This window comes from Xyrauchen texanus, chromosome 31 (genome assembly GCF_025860055.1).
Source record: "Xyrauchen texanus isolate HMW12.3.18 chromosome 31, RBS_HiC_50CHRs, whole genome shotgun sequence".
Classification (NCBI taxonomy): Eukaryota; Metazoa; Chordata; class Actinopteri; order Cypriniformes; family Catostomidae; genus Xyrauchen; species Xyrauchen texanus.
Genome location: NC_068306.1, coordinates 11,975,958 through 11,999,266, shown reverse-complemented (window position 1 = coordinate 11,999,266; position 23,309 = coordinate 11,975,958). Strand labels below are relative to the sequence as shown.

The window sequence follows — 23,309 nt, the reverse complement described above, 5'->3', positions numbered from 1 at the left end:
TAAAAAATCACTAATAACAGGTACTGTCACAATATACTTTGTGAAAGTTCACTATAAAATATCTAACATCGGCTGATAAATATCCAATATCATCTGATGCTAACACATAAAAATCACAAACTGCCAATAACCGATATGTCACAATATATTGTACATCACTACTCTAGCGTATTAACTTTTGAGAGTTTTCTGTAAAATATCCAACATTAGCTGGTAAATATCCAATATCAACAGATACTGATACATTAATATATCACTAATAATGGCTGATAACTGAAATTGTACATTCCTACTCTAGTCTATTAGCTTGTGACAGTCCACAGTAAAATATCCAACATTGTCTGATACATATATATGTCCTATATCAACAGATCCTGATATATAATCAAATCTATATCAGTTATCGGCCATTTTTAGTGTTTCTTTTTAATAATTTTTATGTAGTATTAGTATCTGTTGATATTAGATATTTACCATCTCGTGTTGGATATTGTAGCGTACTGCAGACACTTGCAAATTCATACACTAGAGTAGGGGTGTTTATTTTGTGAAAATATCGGTTATCTGACTTTATAATTATAATTAAGCAATATCACACGAGCAATCGTGCTATATGGCCCTAAATCGGCCATAGGCCGATAGATAGAGAGAGAGAGAGAGAGACAACAGAGCATGTGTGGTCACCTTTTGCCACACCCAAGCAGAGATGCTGTCAGCTTTCTGAAGGTCAGCTTTCTCAGTGGAAAAATAGCTGTCCAAGTGGTGGTAATTCTCCCTATTTCATGATAGCTGGTGCGCAAGAGTCTTTCACTATAGAAACCGCAATGTCCTCTGCCATTTTGAACAGTACTTTTTCTCCAATGTGGAAACTCCAATAAGAGGTAAGCACCTTGAGTTGTGTACTTAATATGTCTGTTGTATCTCTCAGCTGAGCCGTAATGCTCAAGTTGTTAGTTTAAAGCCGTTTAAAGCAATTTTCTAGCTGTAGTCGTGTAGTAGTAATACGAGCGATCAGGAAGAACTGTTGTATGTAAACAATGACTGACAATGATTCACTTCACGTCACCAACTGCTCATATTACACACAAAAATGTTATTTTGCCACCCCCTGCTAGCTAACATATGTAATGTAAAAAAACTTAATAAAAAATACATGTAAGAGGGACTTATATAGTAGCTCTAAACACATACGCACTGCTCTTACACTTTAGTTTAGAACAACATGAACACAGGCGGAGTGATACACACACAGTGAAGCGTCAGAGTGATGATGGTGTCAGACCATCAGTGCTCATGGAATGTCTCTCGTCCAATCAGATTCGAGGACCGGAACTAACTGTTGTATATTTAATATTAATAACTGCACATAACTTATAACGTCACAATATACTGTATTGTACTCTGTGCCTGCTCTAGTGTATTAGTTTGCAAAATTAACCACTAATTAGCCACAAATCTACATGTTCCCTTTTTCAGGTGAATTTGGTGCTGGATGACGGGCGTTCTCTGGGCCTCATGATTCGCGGGGGAGCTGAATACTCTCTGGGCATCTACATCACGGGCGTGGATCGGGGGTCTGCAGCCAAGTGTGGGGGACTGAAGGTATAGTTAACACCTTCATTTTACCCCCATCCTTTAATTTTTTCTTGTATCACTCTTTGTTTCTCTCTTTATAAATCTTTTATAATAACTTTTTTACCCTTTTTTTTATTATTTTAAGAATGAAATGTTCATGTAGGTTCATATAATGCAAGTGAATGGTGACCAAAAAGGTGAAGCTCCAAAAAGCACAAAAAGGCAGCACAATAGTAATCCATTAGACTCCAGTGTTATAACGCATGTATTATAGAGTGATCCAGCCGGTTTTGGGTGAGAACCCGAACCTTTTTCATTGTACATCTTGCCATCACAGTCTCCTTTGCGATCATGATTTCAAGCTTGATTACATATCCTAGTGCTTTACACATGCGCAGAGCACTAGTTGCTACAAGGAAGTGTAATCAAGCTCTAAATCATGATCACTAAGGAGACTGCTGATGTCAAAATTTATAGTAAAAAAAGTTGTATTTTGGTCTATTTTCACCCAAAACTAATTGGATTGCTTCAGAAGACATTGATTAAACCACTGGAGTTGTATGGATTACATAAATCAAAATTTTGGTTAATAGTATTAACTACATTCTTATTTATTGTTTGTGTAGTTCTTATATATGTGGAAAATTTTTCGGATAATATGTAGATAAACATTACAGTTTATCAATGTGTATTGTATATTGGTAATTGTAAATAAAATATACAAATATTATTCTTCCATTAATTAATTTAGAACCTGTCCAATGTGTCCAGCTGGTCTAGCTGCCACTCCTTTCATTTGAGCAATTCTTTGGTGTGTGTCTGCGTGCGTACGTGCTTGCATGTGTGTGTGAATGTGAAAATTATTGGAATCTGCTGTGAAGTGTGTGTGACAATTTTGCTCCAGCTATTTCTCTATGCACTGCTGTACAATTTGACCAGACATCCTGCGTTTTCACACAGCAATACATCTCAGCAATTTTACCATAATTTCAGATAAATATCATTATTATGATGTCAGAGGAAGTTTCAGACATTTTTTAGGTTTTGTGTGCTGCCTTTAGATGAATGATGGGATTTAGATGAGATGACAGTTTAAAGTGATCCAGATGCAGTCCAAGGAAAGAAATACAGAGAGAGTTGTATATTTTATCTTCGGGCCATATGCCTGTTCTGAAGAGAGATGGAAGATGGTTTTCAGGGTGCCTGTTTGTCAGCAAGCTCTGTTTACAATGCCCCAGTGCTGCTAAGCGTCCACAAACATGAAAGCAGATTCGTCTGCATTTATCATGCCACATATGTCATAACCTCACACATGCATGCAATAGAACATGCAAGAACACATTTAACACCGTGGAAAATTCATCAAATACACCTAAATGCTCTGCAGATAACAGCGTGCACTGTATTCATGCACTGCATGCGATCATAATTAATTTTAGCAGCAATACTAATTATTCAAGTCAAGTCAAAATTGTTTGGATAGGGCTTTTCACAACAGGGGTTGTTTCAAAGCAGCTGTACATGAAATTATGCTTTAACAGAAATTAATTAATATAATGCCAATATTTGCTATTTATGTTTAAAACTATTAGTGGTTAAAATGAGTAAACTAAGCAAGTGTTGTGGGTCAATGATTAAACAAAATGATTTTGTATGAACAATAAGTTTAACAATAATCCTTTTCTGCATATCACAGTGCCGTTTTATGGCCCGTTCTGCATAATGCGTGTAACGAGAATGAGGCAGCGAAGGCAGACGAGGAAGTGTGGATCCAAATGCAGTTAACTTTTATTGAATGATAAAATAAACAAAAATAAACACAAAGGAAAAACCCACGATGGGGAAACAGGAAACTTAAACACTGATGATCAAATAAACAAATAAACACAAAGGAAAAACCCACAATGGGGAAACAGGAAACTTAAACACAGAGAACTCGGGCAGGGAAAACATACCTTGCTAACAACACTCAACGATCGACAAGGACTGAACAAACAGACAGGGTTAAATACATGCACAAGGGGAAAAGGGACCAATAACCAAACAGAACTCAAACAAGGTAACCAGGTGATGAACAGAAACCAAAGGGCAAACTAATGAGACAGGTGAAAACAATGACCAGTGAACACGAGGGAAAACAAGACTGTGGAGCTACAAAAGGGACAAAAGTGAAAACTAAGGAGTACAAAAGTGACAAAAATGGTAAACAAAAGGGCAACAGTGGAACAAGACAGGGTATACATGACAGAGCCCCCCCTCAAAGGATCGGCTTCCAGACGATCCTAAAAAACAAAGACAAAAGACAAAAAACCCACAAAGAACGAAATGAAGGCACCGGGGCAGACAGGCAGACTGGGGGGAGGCACAAGAGCAAGGAGGCAGTCCAAGGGGCACAGAGGGCAGTCAAGCAGTCCAGGGGGCAATGAGGGGCAGACAGGCAGTCCTGGGGGCAACGAGGGGCAGACAGGCAGTCTACGGGGGCACAAGGGGCAATTAGGCAGTCAATGGGGGCACAAGGGGCAATTAGGCAGTCTCTGGGGGTGTGTGCTGGGAACCAGGTCGGGTGGCCTGGTGGGCTTCCACCGGGTAGGGGTGGGTTTAGGTGGACTGGGAGATGGCCGCAGAGCAGGGGCCGGTTCAGGGGGCCTGGGAGGTGGCCACAGGACAAAGGTCGGTCCAGATGGCCCGGGAGCTGGCCAATTGGCAAGGACAGGGACCGGGTCAGGGGGCCTGGGAGGAGGCCACCGGACAGGGACCGGGTCAGGAGGCCTGGGAGGAGGCCACTGGACAGGGACTGGGTCAGGGAGCCTGGGAAGAGGCCATAGGACAGGGACTGGGTCAGGGAGCCTGGGAAGAGGCCATAGTACTGGGACCGGGTCAGGAGGCCCGGAAGGCGGCCACAGGACGGGAACAGGGTCAGGAGGCCTGGGAGGAGGCCACAGGACAGGGACTGGGTCAGGAGGCCCAGGAGGAGGCCACAGGACAGGGGCCGGGTCAGGAGGCCTGGGAGGAGGCCACAGGACAGGGACCGGGCCAGGGGGCCTGGGAGCTGGCCTCAGGGCAAGGACAGGTTCAGGAGGCTTGGGGCCTGGCCGCAGGGCAAGGACAGGTGCAGGAGGTCTGGGAGCTGACCTCAGGGCAAGGACGGGCTCAGGTGGCCTGGAAGCTGACCACAGGGCAAGGATAGGTTCAGGAGGCCTGGCCGGGAGAGGTGGAGCCAGGAAGGAACTAGGAGGCGTCGGAGGCGAGGCTGAGGGAGGCTTGAGGGGCGGAGCCCTGGAAGGCTCGAGAGGCTTGAGGGGCGGAGCCCTGGAAGGCTCGTGAGGCTTGAGAGGCGGAGTCCTGGAAGGCTCTGGAGGCTTGAGAGGCGGAGCCCTGGAAGACTCAGGAGGAGGAGCCCTGGAAGACTCGAGAGACTTGAGAGATTTGGGAGGCGGAGCCCTGGAAGGCTTGAGAGATGGAGCCCTGGAAGGCTCGGGAGGAGGAGCCCTGGAAGGCTCGGGAGGAGGAGCCCTGGAAGGCCCGGGAGGAGGAGCCCTGGAAGGCCCGGGAGGAGGAGCCCTGGAAGGCCCGGGAGGAGGAGCCCTGGAAGGCTCGAGAGGCTTGAGAGGCGGAGCCCTGGAAGGCTTGAGAGGCGGAGTCCTGGAAGGCTCAGGAGGAGGAGCCCTGGAAGGCTCAGGAGGAGGAGCCCTGGAAAGCTCGGAAGGCGTAGCTCTGGAAAGCTCGGAAGGCAGAGCTCTGGAAAGCTCTGGAAACTTCGGAAGGCGGAGCTCTGGAAAGCTCGGAAGGCGGAGCTCTGGAAAGCTCGGAAGGCGGAGCTCTGGAAAGCTCGGAAGGCGGAGCTCTGGAAAGCTCGGAAGGCGGAGCTCTGGAAAGCTCGGGAAACTCGGGAGGTGGAGCTCTGGAAAGCTCGGGAAACTCAGGAGGCGGAGCTCTGGAAAGCTCGGGAAACTCGGGAGGCGGCTCTCGGATGGTCATGGCTACAGGCGCTGGCTCGGGGACGGTCGAGGCTACAGGCGCTGGCTCAGGGACGGTCGAGGCTACAGGCGCTGGCTCACTGACTTCTGAGGCGACAGGCACTGGCTCACTGACCTCTGAGGCGACAGGCTCTGGCTGGGTTACTGTGGTATGCACCGGCTTGGGTTCGCTGGGCGCTGAGGGCAGAGCCAAGGGGGGTTTAGGGCATGGGGCTGCGGCTGGCGGAGGCTGGAGAGCAGAGACCTTTCCCCTTCTCCTCTTCCTCCGGGCTGATGCGACTGGCAAAGCTGGGACGCTGTTCCTGGTCAGCGTGGCTTCAGGCTCGCTGGCTGTGGCTGGCAAGGGCTCAGGCTCGCTGACCGTGGCTGGCGAGGGCACAGGCTCGCTGACGGTAGAGGCCGCAGGCGCTGGCTCGCTCACAGTGACATGCGTGGGCACTGGCTCGCTCACCGTGACAGGCGTGGGCTCTGGCTCGTAGACCGGGGCAGGCGTGGGCTCTGGCTTGCAGACCGGGGCAGGCGTGGGCTCTGGGGCAGGCTGAGGGGTCTCTACTGTGGGTGGGATGCTCGCTAGTAGGGTCGCCTCTATGTAGTCGAGAAGAGTCCAGCCGGGCGTTAGCAGTGGCGCCCGCTCCCTCAGCGAGGGGTTCAAGTTGTCCCTGAAGAAGACCATCAACATTGAGTCCGGGAAGTTTGTAAGATTCGCCAGAGGGAGGAAGTTGACAACGTGGTCTACTATTGGGCGGTCTCCTTGTTTCAAGTTGAGCAACTGGTGGCTGGCCCAAATAACTGCTGGATCCATGGTAAGGGTCGATCGTTCTGTAACGAGAATGAGGCAGCGAAGGCAGACGAGGAGGTGCGGCTCCAAATGCAGTTAACTTTTATTGAATGATAAAATAAACAAAAATAAACACAAAGGAAAAACCCAGGATGGGGAAACAGGAAACTTAAACACAGAGAACTCGGGCAGGGAAAACATACCGGGCTAACAACACTGAACGATCAATAAGGACTGAACAAACAGACAGGGTTAAATACATGCACAAGGGGAAAAGGGACCAATAACCAAACAGAACTCAAACAAGGTAACCAGGTGATGAACAGAAACCAAAGGGCAAACTAATGAGACAGGTGAAAACAATGACCAGTGAACATAAGGGAAAACAAGACTGTGGAGCTACAAAATGGACATAAGTGAAAATTAAGGAGTACAAAATTGACAAAAATGGTAAACAAAAGGGCAACAGTGGAACAAGACAGGGTATACATAACAATGCGGCAGCTCATTTCAGCTTATCTCGGCCCACCAGTCTGCCCGGTTCTCCCGATGGGCAGTCCACCTCGGATCGGCCCACCAGGTATGCCGGATTACAATTCCGGCCCTGGGCATGACCGGAGATGGATTTGACAGGCTCTGGTAACCTTGGGATATAAGTTAGATAGGAAAAGAAATAGAGTAGATGCTATTCGGTTCCGGAAGACCTAACCAAAGCAGGATAACTATGGATTGAGGGATAAGTTAGGTGGATGCCTGGCTGAATAGATAACTCTTTAGTCTAGTCTTAAGTCTTAAACTGAGAGAGTGTGTCTGAGTTACGAACACTGATAGGAAGACTATTCAATAGTTTAGGAGCCAAATAGGAAAATTATCTCCATTCTTTTGTGGATTTTGATAATCTCTGTATTGTTAACAGGCCGTAGTTTTGTGATTTGTAGTAAACATGATAGAAGGCCACTTAAGTACTTTGGAGCAAGACCATTAAAAGCTTTGTAAGTAATTAACAAAATATAAAAATGAATATGAAACTTAACAGGTAGCCAATGTAATGCTGATAAAATGGGGCTGATATGATTGTATTCCTTGGTTCTAGTTGGCACTCTCACTGCTGCATTTTAAACCAACTTAAGTTTATTTATTAAACCTGCAAGACATCCACCTAGTAATGCATTACAATAATATTGTTATGAAGGCAGGAGGAGGCAGACGAGGGATGAGGATCTAAGTGCGGTTTTTATTGACAATGGTGAAAACAAACAAGACTGGAACAAATAAAATACACGAAAAGACATCCAAGAAGAACACAGGCTGGAGAAACATCCACGGAGGGCAAAGATAACATTCAAACATCTACATTCAATGATTGACAAGGAATGGAGGAACAGCAGGGTTTAAATACACAGGGGTAATGAGGACTAAACAATGAGGGCTGGGAATTATGGGAATTGTAGTTTATGACAGGTGACGAGTGAAATACGGGGCAGACAACAGGGGATCGTGACAAATATAGCCTTGAGGTCAGGAACGCATGATATCATTGGGCAGTGGTGGCTCAGCGGTTAAGGCTCTGGGTTACTGACCAGAAGGTTGGGGGTTCAAGCCCCAACACCACCAAGACACCACTGTTGCACCCTTGAGCAAGGTCCTTGAACCTATCTGCTCCAGGGGCGCTGTATCATGGTTGACCCTGCACTCTGACCCCAGCTTAGCTGGGATATGTGAAAAATAAATAATTTCACCATGTATATGCAGAAATGTATGTATAATGTGTGACAATTGATAAATAAAATTAAAAAAATGAAGTAACATCATTTTTACAAGTTCACACACCTCTTTATCATTATCTTTAGTGATCTCCGACTGGCAAAGCCGGACATCGTTAGTGCCGACACGAATAACAATCTTAGAAAATCTAGCCAGCACTTGTAAATTTGATCTGATGTCAGACATTTAAATGTCAAATATATTTAACTGGAGGTTGGAATTTCTAGTTCCACATTCCTTACAAAAGAGTCACCAATAACAAGGGTGCTTTCAACATGATTCTCAGTGGGTGCATCACTGAGTGGGGAGAATCGATTGGAAATCCTAACAGGAACAGGAGAGTGGTGTCGCTTTGCCCTAAGAGTATGCTGCAAGACGTCACACAAACATACAGTTGCGGGGGCTCTACAGCCAGAACCAAAGTGTGTGTGTTGCACACTCTAATACTGTTTCGGCTCTTTTTGGGCTGTATTGTTTTTCTTTTGTGTTCTTTCTTTTGTGATTAGACCTGACAGGATTCACCTGTGCTGAGGGTTCTGGCTCTCTGCCAGTCTGCAAGCACCTCTCCCTGATCCAGACATGTGTTTTTTGGTTAACTTTTCTTTTGTTACCATTCAATCTTTTATTATGTTTTTTAATACAAATTATATTCTTTTGAGCTTATATCCAATGTTTAGTCTGCCTTATTGTTGCGGCTTACGAGCCGGCCATGACAAGTGGGTTAAAAAAAAACAATACAGCCCAAAGCAGGCCGTAACAACTACCAACATCTGAAACAGTATCTACCGGCCTCACTTTCTCATTGACCTCCACTAGTGTTTGGATGCGTGTCTCTAATTAATTTACCTTCTCTGTCAGCCTGACTAATTCTTTACATTTATCACATGTGAATCCCTCACTGCTGATGGAAGAAGCTATAGTAAACATGTGGTAAATGTCCATTATTGTACTACTTTATGAGTGGATTTTACTTCTTGCTGGCGATGGGCCAAATGGACTAGATCACAACCTTAAATCCCTTGCAGAAGTTTCATGTGAAAACTTTACTTTTCCTCACTAAAAAACTGACTATAAACAAGGATAAACACTGTTGGATATCAAGTGACTTGATGAGGATGAAGATTATTCCACATTGCCACGGAGGAATGTGCTTATCAGTAACATAGGACAGTTATGATGGATGAATTTAATCCTGTTTCCAGAGTGATTATGATCACGGTAACATTCTCTTCCACAAACAAAACCGCCACATGTTTGCAAACAACATCTGTGGCCCTTTCTCAATTTCTCACTTTTTCTTAATCTCAAACCCTAGGGTTTTGGAAGTTTCACGCAGAGGTGCTAAAATGTTAGAGGTCTTAAAGGCAGATGCAGTTTTGAGAGTTTGATTTGGATGGAATAATGGGGTTTGTTCACTGTGTGGTCCCTTGGCTCACTTATGTTTGGATGCAAGAGTCACATCCTCAGTATTACGGAGTACATAAACCCCCATTGACCTCAGAAGAGCTGGAGTTAATCAGTGTGCATTCACTGAAGCCTTTGCTTCTATTTTTGTTTCTTCTGTAAACTTTTATGTGTATGTTGATGTGGTATTCACTTTATAATAAAACATTTGGGCATGTGCTGGGCTTGAATATCTTTACTTAATAGAGAATAAACAATACAATTAGAGCACTTCTTGGCTGTAAGATGGTAAAACACTTTAATGGGAGCATCATTGTAGTTTGTAATGGTCAAATTGCTTAATGCCATAAAAGGATACAGGATTTTTAGAACTTCATTTATTTTTACAGCGAGGCTTTATTGAAACTTGGCATTCTGAAGAACTGCTCCAGCATTAGCTAATATTGTGGACTTGAGTCCCTGAAACACCGTTACTTGGAAGTATTTGTAAAATAAATCTGACTCAATCTGAGTCCTAAGGTCTTCCAACATGCCATTCCTTCATTTATATCTACTCCTTTAAGTCATTGTCTCTTCCCCTCTCTCTGTCCATCATTCTCTCTCTCATTCTATTTGATGAACAGTTGTGCTCTGAATATGGACACAGCGGTGCTTAGCTTGTCCATTCATTCATTATCATTGTACTTAATGAGCATTTAAGACGTATGGTCACCAGGAGAATTCAAAGTTTGACTAATACTCGCAGTGACAAGAGCACCCATATAGCAAGAATATACCAAAGTACAGACTCTTCTGCCGATGCCTCAGTAAAAGTACCATATTTGCCAGTTGGACAGAGGCGTGACCTTCTCAAAATGCATTACAAACTAGTAAAAATGTTCACGTTCACAGTCTAAAAGGCTTTATTATTCCTGAGGGATTTTTGTTATTATGAACAACTTTCTCAAAAAGATTATACATGTGTATAACGATAGTAGGAGTTGGATAAGTGTCTCATGGTAAAGGAAGAGCATGATCAGAAGTGTTTTAAGTATAGTAGTAAGGCAATACTCTCTATGAAGAAAATCAGCAAATATCACAATTATAGAATTAAAATGTATGACTCCCCTGTGCAAACGTTTTTACAGCAAATTACCTTTTAAAACTCCTCAAGGACCAAGTAAATTGGATTTATCTGACACTGGGTGGACAGCTGAATAGAGAAGACTGCGGCACTCAATATGAGTGACCTTGACAGCTCCAAATTCTTAAAAAATAAGCTATAGGACGTTATTAGGGTGAAAAGCATGCCAGTCAAAGGTGAGGAGAGATCTAACTACGGATCATAGATATTAAAGCAATTCTGTGTAATTTGTAAGTACAAAGTAAAACAAATTGGACAACCTTGTGAGTGACTGATAGAATATCTGTAGACATGGATATTTATATGTATTTGGCTTTGAGCAGCAACCTCTAAACTACTTTGCTAAATGAGGAAAGAGCGATGCACAGCTTTCTGGCATCTTGATGGAAATTTGGAGCAGATGTTTTTCCTCTCACAAACTTGGATTTGTAACAAATCACAATTGCCATGTGCATTTAGACACCATCCCTGATTGCTATCCGGAAATTGAAGCCAAACAGGGGAAAACAAGCTGCCCAGTTGATTTCTCATCTCTCTTCTCTTCCATCATCTATTGCTATGGAGAAAGAAGGGAGGAAGTAAATTCAAGGGATGCCATGGTTTGCACGGGACTCCTTCCAAATGCCAAGCATCTCTCTTTGTGCACCCAACTCACCCTTACTGACAGGAATTCCTAAATGCAATAAAAGGAAATGAGATAGATGGATGGAAAAAAGAGAGACTGGATGTAGTGTAAAGATGAGGACAGTTGACCTTCACCCTGTCATGATAATACCACCCTAATATAACGGGTCCATTTGCCTTCTGAACTATCAGGAATCATGCCCACAAAGGTGTGAAGCTCAAGACCGTTCAGGTCAAAGGATGCATAGGTGTTCAAAGGAGATTAAATAGCAGATGGTGGCATGGATTACCTTGGCTTTGGAATTTTGTGCTCTCTGTGGCTTCGGTATATAACCCTGGGGAGGCAGGTGTGATCGAATGGCCATCTGTGGAGAGTGAGGTGTGTATTCCCAGTGAGCTGTGACACAGAGATAAAAGGGGAGGAGACAGTGCCAGAGGGGAAAGAGAGCTGAGCTTCCAGCGAGTGTGTGACCTTTTTGCATTGCAAAACGTTCTGCTGAAAAGCAAAAGATTTTGTGTGTGAATAAAGACTGTATTTTAGAACGAAGTATGATGTCTCTTGCTTCCTAATTCCAGAGATCTAAGGGATTTGCTACAGTGGTGCCGAAACCTAAACGAGGAAAATCACAGTCATGGAGTCCTCGCCGCTGGCCGAGATCGTCCCAACCCTCACTGACATCCACCAGATGCAACATCAGGTCCTCCTGGAGCTGCGGTCAGAACAGGAACAACGGTTCCAGGCCCTGATGCAAGCCTAGGTTGAGGGCCGACAGGTGGTACTCCAGCAGCTACCCTGACCATGCCTGCTGTGCCTCAGATTACGCTGCCGAAAATGTGACCACAGGAATACCCCTAAGCCTTTATAGAACTGTTTGAGCATGCCTTGGAGGGGTCAGGGTGGTCCCAAGCGCAGTGGGTGGTCCATCAGTTGCCACTGTTGTCGAGGAGGCTCAGCTTGTGGCACAACAGCTACCTGTCGCAAGTCTGCTTGAGTACTCAGACCTGAAACGAGCCATCCTGCAACAGGTTGGTTGGAACCCCAAACAGCACCGTCAGCGCTTCCAGGCACTGACATTCTGTGAATCCGGCCACCTATTTGCCTTCGCCCAACAGCTCTGTGACACCTGTTGGAGGTGGTTGCTGGTTGAGGACCGCGGCGCAGATAGAGTCGACAGCCTGGTGGCATCACTGGAGGAGGCCTTCCAGCTGGTAGAGAACTACTTGCCGGCATATCTGGGGGATGGCAATTCCTTTTCACTCTCTTTCTCTCTCTCCCTCTCTCTTCCCCCTCCCCATCCCTTACGGTCCCTGTTGGTAAATTTGGGGCCGCAAGTGTGGAAGTAAGGTCTGGGTCGGTGTGCTGGAGCTGTGGGGAACTGGGACACATTCAGAATCAATGGTGATGGATGAATCCGGTGATGGATGTTGGGACATGGGTCCGGATTCCCGACGCATCACAAGCTTCCACCGATCGAACGGGGATGTACCGCATACCAGTGAGAATCCAAGGGGGAACATACCAAGCCTTGGTGGATTTGGGTTGTAATCAGACATCAATTCACCAAATCTTGGTTCAGGGTGAGTCTTTGGGTACAGAATGCCAGGTGAAGGTGAGGTGTATGCATGAGGATATACACAAATACCCTTTAGTGCCGGTTACTGTTCAATTCCAGGGAACAAAAATAGAATAGAGGTGGTGGTTAGTCCCCGCCTCACCCATCCGCTGATTTTGGGTACGAATTGGCTAGCATTTCAGATGTTACTTAGGGGAATGTGTGTGGATGGGTCCTGCAATATTGTAATTCAGTGTGGGATTTGTGCAGTGCTGGCTGGAGAGGCATTGCCTGAACCATCAACGTCAGCTTCACATCAGGGAAACCTGCCCCTCCAGTCCTCCGGGAAAACCCCATGGGGGACTTCCCTCTGGAGGGTGAGAGTAATTGATGGTCAAAAGCTTCAGCCCGGAGTTGCGCTTTCCTATCCATACTCTTCAGTTATTAAAGATATGTTGTATCAAGTGATGCAGGACGCTCAGTCAAAACCAGATAAAGCCACCGGGAAATGGTGTCATTATAATCATATGGCAGGACATTTTGGTCAAGATAAGACACTGAACCGTCTCATGGCCTGTTTTTATTGGCCGGGCATTCTCCTGGATGTACGCAGTTGGTGTGCTGCATGTCGCGAATGTCAGTTGGGGAATCCACCAGCCACCCCAAAAGCACCATTGCACCCTCTTCCATTGATTGAGGTCCCCTTCGAAAGAATTGCCATGGATCTCGTTGGGGCATTAGAACAGACGGCACAGGGCATCGCTTTGTATTTGTCTTGGTGGATTATGCAATGCGATACCCTGAAGCAGTGCCTCTGCACAACATTTCAGCACGCAGTGTTGTGGAGGCCCTCTTTAAAATTGTCTCCCGAGTCGGTATTCTGAAAGAGATCCTAACTGAATAAGGCACCTTGTCTATGTTACGTACACTCTGCAACCTTTATGAACTACTCTGGATTAAGTCGATCCACACCAGTGTTGACCATCCTCAGATGTATGGCCTGGTCGAGCAATTTAATTGGACCCTTAAATATATGGTTCAGAAGTTTGTAAACGAAGATGTGCGAAGTGAATGGAACCCCTGTTATTTGCAGTATGAGCAGTCCCACAAGCTTCCACTGGGGTTTCCTTTGAATTATTTTACAGCCATAAGCCTTGGGGCATCCTGGATGTTCTAAGGCAAAATTGGGAGGAGGGACCTTCAGAGAGTTAGAACGAAATTCAATATGTTTTGGACCTGAAAGCAAAACTCCACACATTGAGGCAACTAACACAGGAGAATTTGCTCCAGGCCCAGGAATGGCAGTCCCGGCTGTATAACAGTGGCACTCAGCTATGGAAATTTTCACAGGGAGATAACATCCTTGTGTTATTACCCACATCAAGCTCTAAATTGTTAGCCAAGTGACAAGGGCCTTCTGAGGTCACACGGCAAGTTGGGGGAAGTCGACTATGAGGTAAAACGAATGGATCACGGAAAATTTAAGAGTTAGGTCCAGAGGAGGAATCAAAACCGGCCATCAAACCACTCCCTGAGGGAGTAGTTTGAACCACCTCTCATCGTCCCAAGTCAATTTTGCCATGTTGCAAAAGGAGTTTTCCGACATGTTTTTTTCTCTACCCGGTTGTACAAACCTCATAGAACACCACATTGAGATGACTCCAGGAGTGTTGGTATGTTCCCACCCCTATCGGTTACCGGAACACAATAAAAAAGTTGTACGGGAGGGACTCACAGCCATGCTCGATATGGGTGTGATCGAGGAGTCCCACAGTGACTGGGCCAGCCCGGTGGTTCTGGTATCGAAGTCCGGTTTTGTGTGGATTATCGAAAAGTTAACGTAGTGTCTAAATTCAACGCGTGCACAATGCCTCGCATTGACGAACTGCTTCATCAGTTAGGTGTGGCTCGCTTTTATTTGACAATGGATTAAATGAAAGGGATATTGGTAGATCACTTTGACTACCATGTCCCGAGAAAAAAAATATTTTCCTCACCGTTTAGCTTACACCAAATCGTTATCCTTCCGATCGGTTATTTTGGGGCTCCGGTGACATTTCAGCGACTCATGGACAAAATGCTCTGCCTGCACGCTGCATATGCAGCTGCCTACATGGATGATATTATGATTTATAGCAATGATTGGCAGCGGCATATCCAGCACCTGAGGGCCGTCCTGAGATCACTTGGGAGGGCCTTCACCCTCTGTTCGGATCACACCCCGCTCAAATGGCTCCACTGCATGATGGAAACCAACGCGCGGATCACTCATTGTATCTGGCACTTCAGCCCTTTAAATTCAAGGTGGTCCACATGCCGGGGATGCAGATGGCTGTGGAAGATTTTCTCTCTCAGAATGGGGGGAGTCGTGGCAGGCCGGACGGTGCCCCGGTGTGAGTTGAGCGGTGGGGGTATGTGGAGGCAGGGTGTGATTGAGCGCCGATTTGTGGAGAGTGAGGTCCGGATAAACTGAGTGGTTAAAGGGGTCATGACATGAGAAACCAAATTTGCCTTGATCTTTTGGTATATAAGAGGTCTTTGTGTCATTAAAACGTCCTGCAAGTTTAATATTTTAAGACGTCCTCCCCATTCTAAACGAATCATTTATTTAATCAAGCTCAAAATACAGCTCGTTCTGGATTCATGGTTAGAAGTGACGTGTCGGTTAGAAGTGATGTAACAGCGTTTGCATATGACCGCCTCCAGCACAAGATAACTACGATTTAAGCGCAAGACAACTACGCTCATTTCATATCGCCGTGCGCCTCACAAGTGTTCAGTCGATGGACAGCGAGCTCTGACAGAGACTACTTGTGCACAGGAAAATTACGATGCCACACAGATGTGCTGTTCCTGGCTGTGGTCAAACAAAACCTCTGAATAAGCTGCCGAAAGATCCAGACGTCAGGGAAAAATGGATGCAGTTTATTTTTTGCGGACGTTCCAGTCACGGCAGTGTTAACTTAAGCGTTTGTTCTGTACATTTTAAGGATGACTGTTTTGAGAACAAATCTCAATATGATGCTGGCTTTGCCAGAAAACTGTTGCTCAAAGATAAGTCCGTGCCAACTATTCTGGGAACAACGACGACGCAAACTGTAAGTAATCTATTTTAAACTTTAAACTACTTTTTAAAGCGCAATTTCATTCATTATGAATAATCACAGTGTTTTTACTTAGTTTACTTGCATATTGTTCTGGCTGGGGGCGTCAATAATTGATACATAGGCACTGACGTTAGCCAATCATAACAGTGGGCGTTAACACTGAAGTCTTAAATGGAAAACGCCCCCAAAACAGACTGTTTGAATCAGAGGATGAGAAACAGGGTGGGAAAAGGTCATAAATCACTAGATTTTAAAAGTTTTTCTTAAAAAAAAATATATTAATACTATAATTGCACCTAAGGGAACATAATAATACAATAAAAAAAAACCATGTCATGACCCCTTTAAGGATTTACACCTGTGCTAACACCTGTTTGTATTCCCAGTGTGCTGTAATACGGAGATAAAAGGGGAGGAGACGGTGACAGAGAACTAAGCTTCCAGCGAATATGTGCGTGCGTTGCAAAACATTCTGCTGAAAAGCAAAAGATTTTGTGTGTGAATAAAGGAACAAATTTTGGAACAAAGTATGCCGTCTCCCGCTTCCTCATTCCAGAGAACTAAGTGATTTGCTACAAACCCAAATTTAGAGGCTAAATCACTGGAATTGGGAGGTTAAGCAAATGAAAGCCACCTTGCCAGTCACTTGGCATAGAACACTCTTTCTCTCATGGCTCTCTTTCTCACATACATACACTTTCTCTAGTTAAGTTAAAGCTCATTCTGATTCACATTTGAATAAATTACATTCCTTGTTCATATTTCATTAATATATAAGCATTTTATAGCATAATTGCCCTTTAAATGAAGGCTGTTCGAAAAGGTAGCTAGCATAATTATGCTAAAATAGCTAAAAATTACTATTTTTGGCAATAACCATTTGTAGGATTTTATCAAATGTACGCAATCAAGGGTTATACGGATTCCAGTGGCCTGTCTGCCATTTTAATGGCAATGTAGCACTTGTCTTAGGCAATGTAAAATAAAATAATAATCAGTCCAGTCCAAAATTAAGACGTATGAAAAGTATTGTCTTCATGACTGTTACACTGAGTCGAGATTTACAGTATCTGGTGTCAGTGCTGCGTTCATTAATGAGAGTACATGCTCCACAGATGCAGATGTCCCAGGCAGGCATTAAACAAACTCAACGACCTTGGCTAAGACTCCGAAGTTGATGGTCTTGCTCTCCAGCTCACAAAAAACGTCTGTCAATCTCTCAGACACGGCCGTCTTGTTCATGTTCCAAATGTTTTTCGTGCAAGCCCACTCATCAAAGAGCGTTGTTTCGTCAATCAAACTGAAAGCTGGGGATTCTGAAGTAGAAGTGTTTGAGGCCGCTCTGAATGTCTTTCCACTCTGGGATGTCTCTAATTCCACTGCATCCAACTGCTTTTTAATATCAGAGGGTATGAATGATTCCTCCAGCCTGGCCTGCAAGACTTTTCTCAGGTCATAAATGTGCAAAGCTTTGCCCGTGCACACAGAATGATAAGCAAATGTCCTTCACTTGCATGAACCTTGTCAGATTCAGAATTTTGCTTCACAAAACAATCGCTAACACTTGGTGTGTCACACTTACTTTTATCAGCATCCACATGCTTTTTTATATGAAAATGCTGCGTGATGTCGGTGTGGCCTCCATGAGCGATGGTAATGCTAGCTCCGCAAATCTCACACCTCAATTCACTAGGCTCTGTCTGTGACTCCTTTTATTTTAGATATGTAAACTCTTTTTGAAGATCCTCATTAAATGTGCATGCACGCTTCCTTGACATTTTTGCAGCTGCAATTTCATCTGTGTGCTCTTTCAAAATGACTCTTCAATCAGTTCACTAACTTGACGTCTATTGATAGAGGATTGTGATTGGATAGTTTAATCCATTCATGTACTTCAAAATAACACTCTGTGATTTTATTGGTTTTACAAGCTGTATCCTTGGCTACCTTTTATTAGAATACTAACTTGACTGAGATTCGGAATACAGGACAAAACACGATTTTTCAGCATAAGTCGGGACACTAGAAAAAGTGCTTGAATACGGGACTGTCCAAGGAAAAATTGGATGTCTGTCCAATGCACCATGCTCTTAACTAACCTGAGCAGTTTAGATGCAGCGCCACCTAGTGTTCGAAAGACAAGTTCTTATAACTTTAAAAAATCCTTGGCATAAAGTCATGACACTGATTCTTTGTGTCATTCTGAATACAATGATACCCATCTTTCCAAAGTCTGCCATATTGCTTTTATATAACATATTTTTTTTATAACATACTGCTATTACTTTTTATTCTTATCTGCCAGTCCTACAGCTTTCATCAGATCTTTCCCAAATTTGGTCACATAATCCTGAGACCCAGCTGGCAAAAAGTTATCAAACATAAATTAATAACAAATTGCAACTGCGTTTGCAATTTTGTATTTTGTGTGCTGACTCCTGTATTGGTATGCCTGTTCTGCAACCATCTAAAAGTGTGTTTGTGTGCTGACTTGTAATTTTAAGGTTGAAATTTTGAATGTTGTCTTGAACAAGGTCATAACACTTCTGTTGTTCTTGTCTTTGGATCGTGATGAGCGCAATATAGGTCAATATAGGCTCATTGTCTAAACTAAAGTAATCAAATGGATGCTTTATGTTAAAGACAGATTGCAACAGCAGTGTCTCATCTTTTGTTTATCTCTTTTGCATTATTGAGCAATGCCAACTGAGTGCTTCTCGAGTCACACCTAAACTTGTGTAAGAGTTGTACTGCTGTTGAGCTTTGAGTCCTCATGTTGTACAAGTATACTACAACCTATCAGTTGCTTTATATTTGCTTGGCCCTGACAATTGCTGCTTGTAGCTATATTATTTTTAATTCTTATTGCAGTATACCTTAGCAACATGCTAATGGCAAACTCGGCTGCTGTGTAGGCAGTAAACAGCAAGGTATTTTACAGTTTTTGAACAGAACTTGAGAGATAGTTACAAAAAAGAAAGGAGAGAAAGAGAGAGAGAAATGGAGCCAGTTTGCTCGTGTGATGGGATGATGCCTATTTTGTTAAGACTTGTTTAGAAGAAACAGTTATATATGATTGACAAGCAAAGGGTGCATGGGAAAAAGATAAAGAGCACATTGGACGAGTGGGAGGATGAATGGATGGAGCGGATGAGATTGACTAGGTAGCAAGTTAGAACTGCCAAACAGATGTGGAAAACAATGTTTTTGAAGTGGTGGGTCACAGGTCTGTTCTGATTGTGTTGCTGACATTAGGGGAAAAAATATGTTAAATGCAAACAATAAAAAGCAAATTTGGGAACTTAACACATGATAGAAATAATTTACAAAATTATACATTTTCCTATTTGGCCAATGTCATGTTAATCATTTTTTGATCACTTTTTTATGCCAAACATTCTTGGGTGGCCACTTTTTCTGTACAATATATAATCTGGGTCCAGTTGAGAATCACTTCCCAATGGGTGTGTATGGCCTAATCTCAGTCATAATCGCTTTTTTTGTGTCTAATCTAATCAAAACCAAAAACTTCTCCAATGCACCAACATTTGACCTCAGGATGTCCAGGCTGACCTACCCTCAACTCCGCCCCCACCACGCCACCCTTCCACACGCTGCCTTGCACTTCCTGTACCAGCCCATCCACCCTCTCTCTCTCTGCCCCGTCCTCTCCACAGGTTGGGGATCAGATCCTGGAGGTGAACGGGCGGAGTTTCCTCAGCATCCCGCATGACGAGGCTGTACGAGTGCTAAAGTCTTCACACCACCTCATGATGACGGTAAAAGATGTCGGGCGACTGCCACACGCCCGAACCGTAGTTGGCGAGACCAAGTGGATTGCCAGCTCACAGATCACAGAGAGCTCGGCTAGCAGCAGTGTTACAGGGTGAGTGAGAGAAAATACTGTATACAAAAAAAGGTACTATACAAATACATTTGAATTTAATTTAAAATGTATTCAGGTTTATACATCTAACATTAATAGTGCTAATAAGATAAAAATAATAAAGTTAACTTGAGTAAATATTTTTTGAGATAATATTTTACTGTAGGCTTGGGATTGATGCATATTTCATGCATTGATAATTAGATAATGTTCCTGATGATTATCAATATACGTATATCTGTAGTTTTTCAGATGGCTAATCATTGCATAAAAGTGTTTGTCTCTTGGTAAAGTGTGAGCAGCAGGGTAACTTAAAGGGTATCGCACACCGGAAGCAACTGGCGGACAACATAGTGCATTCTAAAATGTTAAAACATAATTTTTCTATGAAGGTACGCATACCGCTGCCACTGCTCGCCATCTGTCAGCACCACCCAGCTATTCCAATAGACCTTATTCAAAGCAGCGCCATCTTTGATTTTGACAGGAATGACAACAAGGCTGTGATGGATATACTTACAGTCTCCTCAATAGGCTGTACTTCAGTTTAAGATTTTTTTGGATCGTTCCACAGGCAAAACATTTAAAAATATCTTGCCAAGAACATTCAGTTTACAAAAAACTCCAGACAACATGAGTTGTGGAAAATCAGATGTGATCTAGGAGGTTTATACAGTTTATCCATTTACCATGCATGCCGTTGAAGAGATGTTAGTCCATCCCTCACAGCCTCGTTTTCATTCACATTAAAATTCAAAGATGGCACTACTGTGAATAAGTTCTTGCATAGTTTACTATTAAATTATGACCCAAATCAAAGGACATGGATTATTTACTCTAGCCATCATTGGATGAAATATTGTGTATACAGGAATTTATCTTTCATATGCCCTACACAATGTATTCTCAGTTACAAGTATCTCTTTTTGTGGTTTGACGGCTTGAATGAAACCTATTCAAGGTTTTAAACAGAGAAGTTGCATAATAAACGTCACCATTTCTAATTGTTAATTTTGCGCATTTACACCACTTTCATGCGCTAACCTGCAAGCTCATCAACGTAACTTTATTCTTGCTAATTTCTTTATTTCCTTATTTCTTTATTTATTCTTTTTTATTCATTCTTGAAGAAGTACAAAAAACCTTTGTAACTTTTGTGTGCATGGTGACTAGATTCATAATTTTGGACTGCCACCTGCAGTATGAAATACAGAACATTTTATGTCACCCCCTTGTGGTCTCCCAAAGTTATTACGCAATATATTTTAAACAGATGGCCAACTGACCATGAATTAGAAAGCACACAAATTATGCATTTAATTTAAGTGTTGGCTAAAGGTAAAATATCGATGCCTCAAACACATATTGAGAAAATAACGTGTTGAGAAATAATCAATGTATCGATGTTTTATGACATTCCTACTATATTTTACAGGTTTAAAAATATATTTTTGCTTCAGGATTATGACATCTTAAATCTTGTTTTTAGAAAATTATGCATACTAGTTTTCTCACATAGCTAAAAAGCTTTATACATGATCATATAAAGCTGCCTTTATATTTTAGGAAGTGAGGTACCTTGAATAGTTTCATCATATTTGGGGGTTCTTAGAATCAGAAAGTCTGTAAACCTGATTTAGTGAATAACAGGGTGAAAAACATGGCCTTTTTTTAATCACCCTTTTAATCCATTTTAGAGCTAATATGTAAATATTGATTCAGTATATAAACTGTATATACTGTAACGGCTGAAAATTATCAAGATATAACTGTGTAGCTCTGTTGCGTAAAGTCAACCATATGCTTGGTTAAATCACATAATTCTTAGTTTGGCAGGTTGCTCAGACTTCACTCGCAAAAACTATATATGCACTGTATGCAATGTGTGGTGAAAACAATCAAGAGGACCCCCCGCATGATCAAGGGGAGCCTGCCACCTCCAAATTTCATACTATGATTTCCCTAAAGGCTCCCCAAAGCCTATTCTATTGAGCTGTTCTGGCCAACCCAGAGGGTTAATTCGACCTGTTTTCCCTCTGGAATTTTAAATCATTTTTTGTAATGATTTTTTTATTTATTAGTAAAATAAGGTTGTTTATGCTTTACAAATGATGTGTTGAGCAGACAATCTTGTAGTCCTTATGTAGCAATTTGTTAGCACTTTTAAAGCTGTAAAAAATAAATGTTTGCGGTATCACTGTTTGTAGATTTATTTTTGGTGAAAACCACTTGTAACAGTTCAAGGATGTGCAAGGAGGAGGCAGGAACTGGCTGAACAGTAACATTTACATTTACATTTATGCATTTGGCAGACGCTTTTATCCAAAGCGACTTACAGAGCCCTTATTACAGGGACAATCCCCCCGGAGCAACCTGGAGTTAAGTGCCTTGCTCAAGGACAGGTGGTGGCTGTGGGGATCGAACCTACAACCTTCTGATTACCAGATTACCAGTTATGTGCTTTAGACCACTACACCACCACCACTCAATCAAAACAACATAAAACAAATGCAGACACACATGCAACGTGCCCGGTATGCCAGATTACCAGTCCAGACCTGCCGACATGTTCAATTAAAAAACAAACGACACATCCTACAGTTCAGTTCAAAAATCTTCCCCACTAGCAATGTAGATATTTAATTACATAAATTAAATTATTTTCTTATACTTATTGTCAAAATATTATTTTCCAAAGTTATCACAAAAGTAATAGACCATTATACACCATTAGATCTGAGAAAAACATCTATATGTTGTTCTAATTAATTGAAGCCCATGATAAAATATATATATATATATAAATAAAACAAGATCTGTTTCATGGCAAGTCAGAACCTGCTATATTTGTGGATGCTTGAAGAAGTTTTTGAGCTAATACATATTGATCTCTTCATATTTACCTCACTCCCATAGCCTCTCTCTGGAGCAGGGAGCATCAGCATCAGGAAAGGTGAGTTGCTTGTTTCATTATTTGAACACAGTTTTCCCTCCCGTTTGGCCTGGTTGACACTATTTCGAAAAAGTGAGCAAGATCACAGTGGTGATTTTTGAAGAGCTCTCTGCAAAAGGGTTTTATTTTTCCCCTTGTTTTTTCAAATGCCACTAGTTTTATTATTATTTTATTTTGTATTATAATAATCAATTTCAGTTTAGCTTTAGCTTTAATATCTCATTAATAGTTTGTATTTAGTTTATATTGTTTATGTATTAGTGCAGTGTTTGAATTTAGTATTCATCATACTCCATCTTTGACAACACGGCATAAAAAAGTGGACCAATCTGGTCTCATAAAATTAAATACTTTATTCCCTTTCACACAGATTATCAGTTCATAATCACGTTGTTTTCACCCTGTCCCTCACACAGTGCTATCCAGGGTCAAAAATTAAGGGAGCCCAGGGCAAAAATGCAACCAATAAATGACTAAACTAATATGTCACAATATGGAGTGTGTCCACATGGAGCATGTAATATGTCGCAATACTTATATTCAGAGTAATCTCCTTTCTCTATAT

General features: G+C 42.7%; 1 protein-coding gene across 1 annotated transcript in view; it reads left to right on the top strand.

The window, feature by feature from the left end:
* The window catches only part of LOC127624592 (whirlin-like), a 123,558-nt gene that overhangs the window by 66,303 nt on the left and 33,946 nt on the right, over positions 1-23,309 (top strand). Inside the window, exons 3-5 of the mRNA XM_052099376.1 lie at positions 1,477-1,602; positions 19,583-19,791; positions 22,708-22,744. Coding sequence (XP_051955336.1) covers positions 1,477-1,602; positions 19,583-19,791; positions 22,708-22,744 — 372 coding nt within the window. The remainder of the gene's footprint in view (positions 1-1,476; positions 1,603-19,582; positions 19,792-22,707; positions 22,745-23,309) is intronic.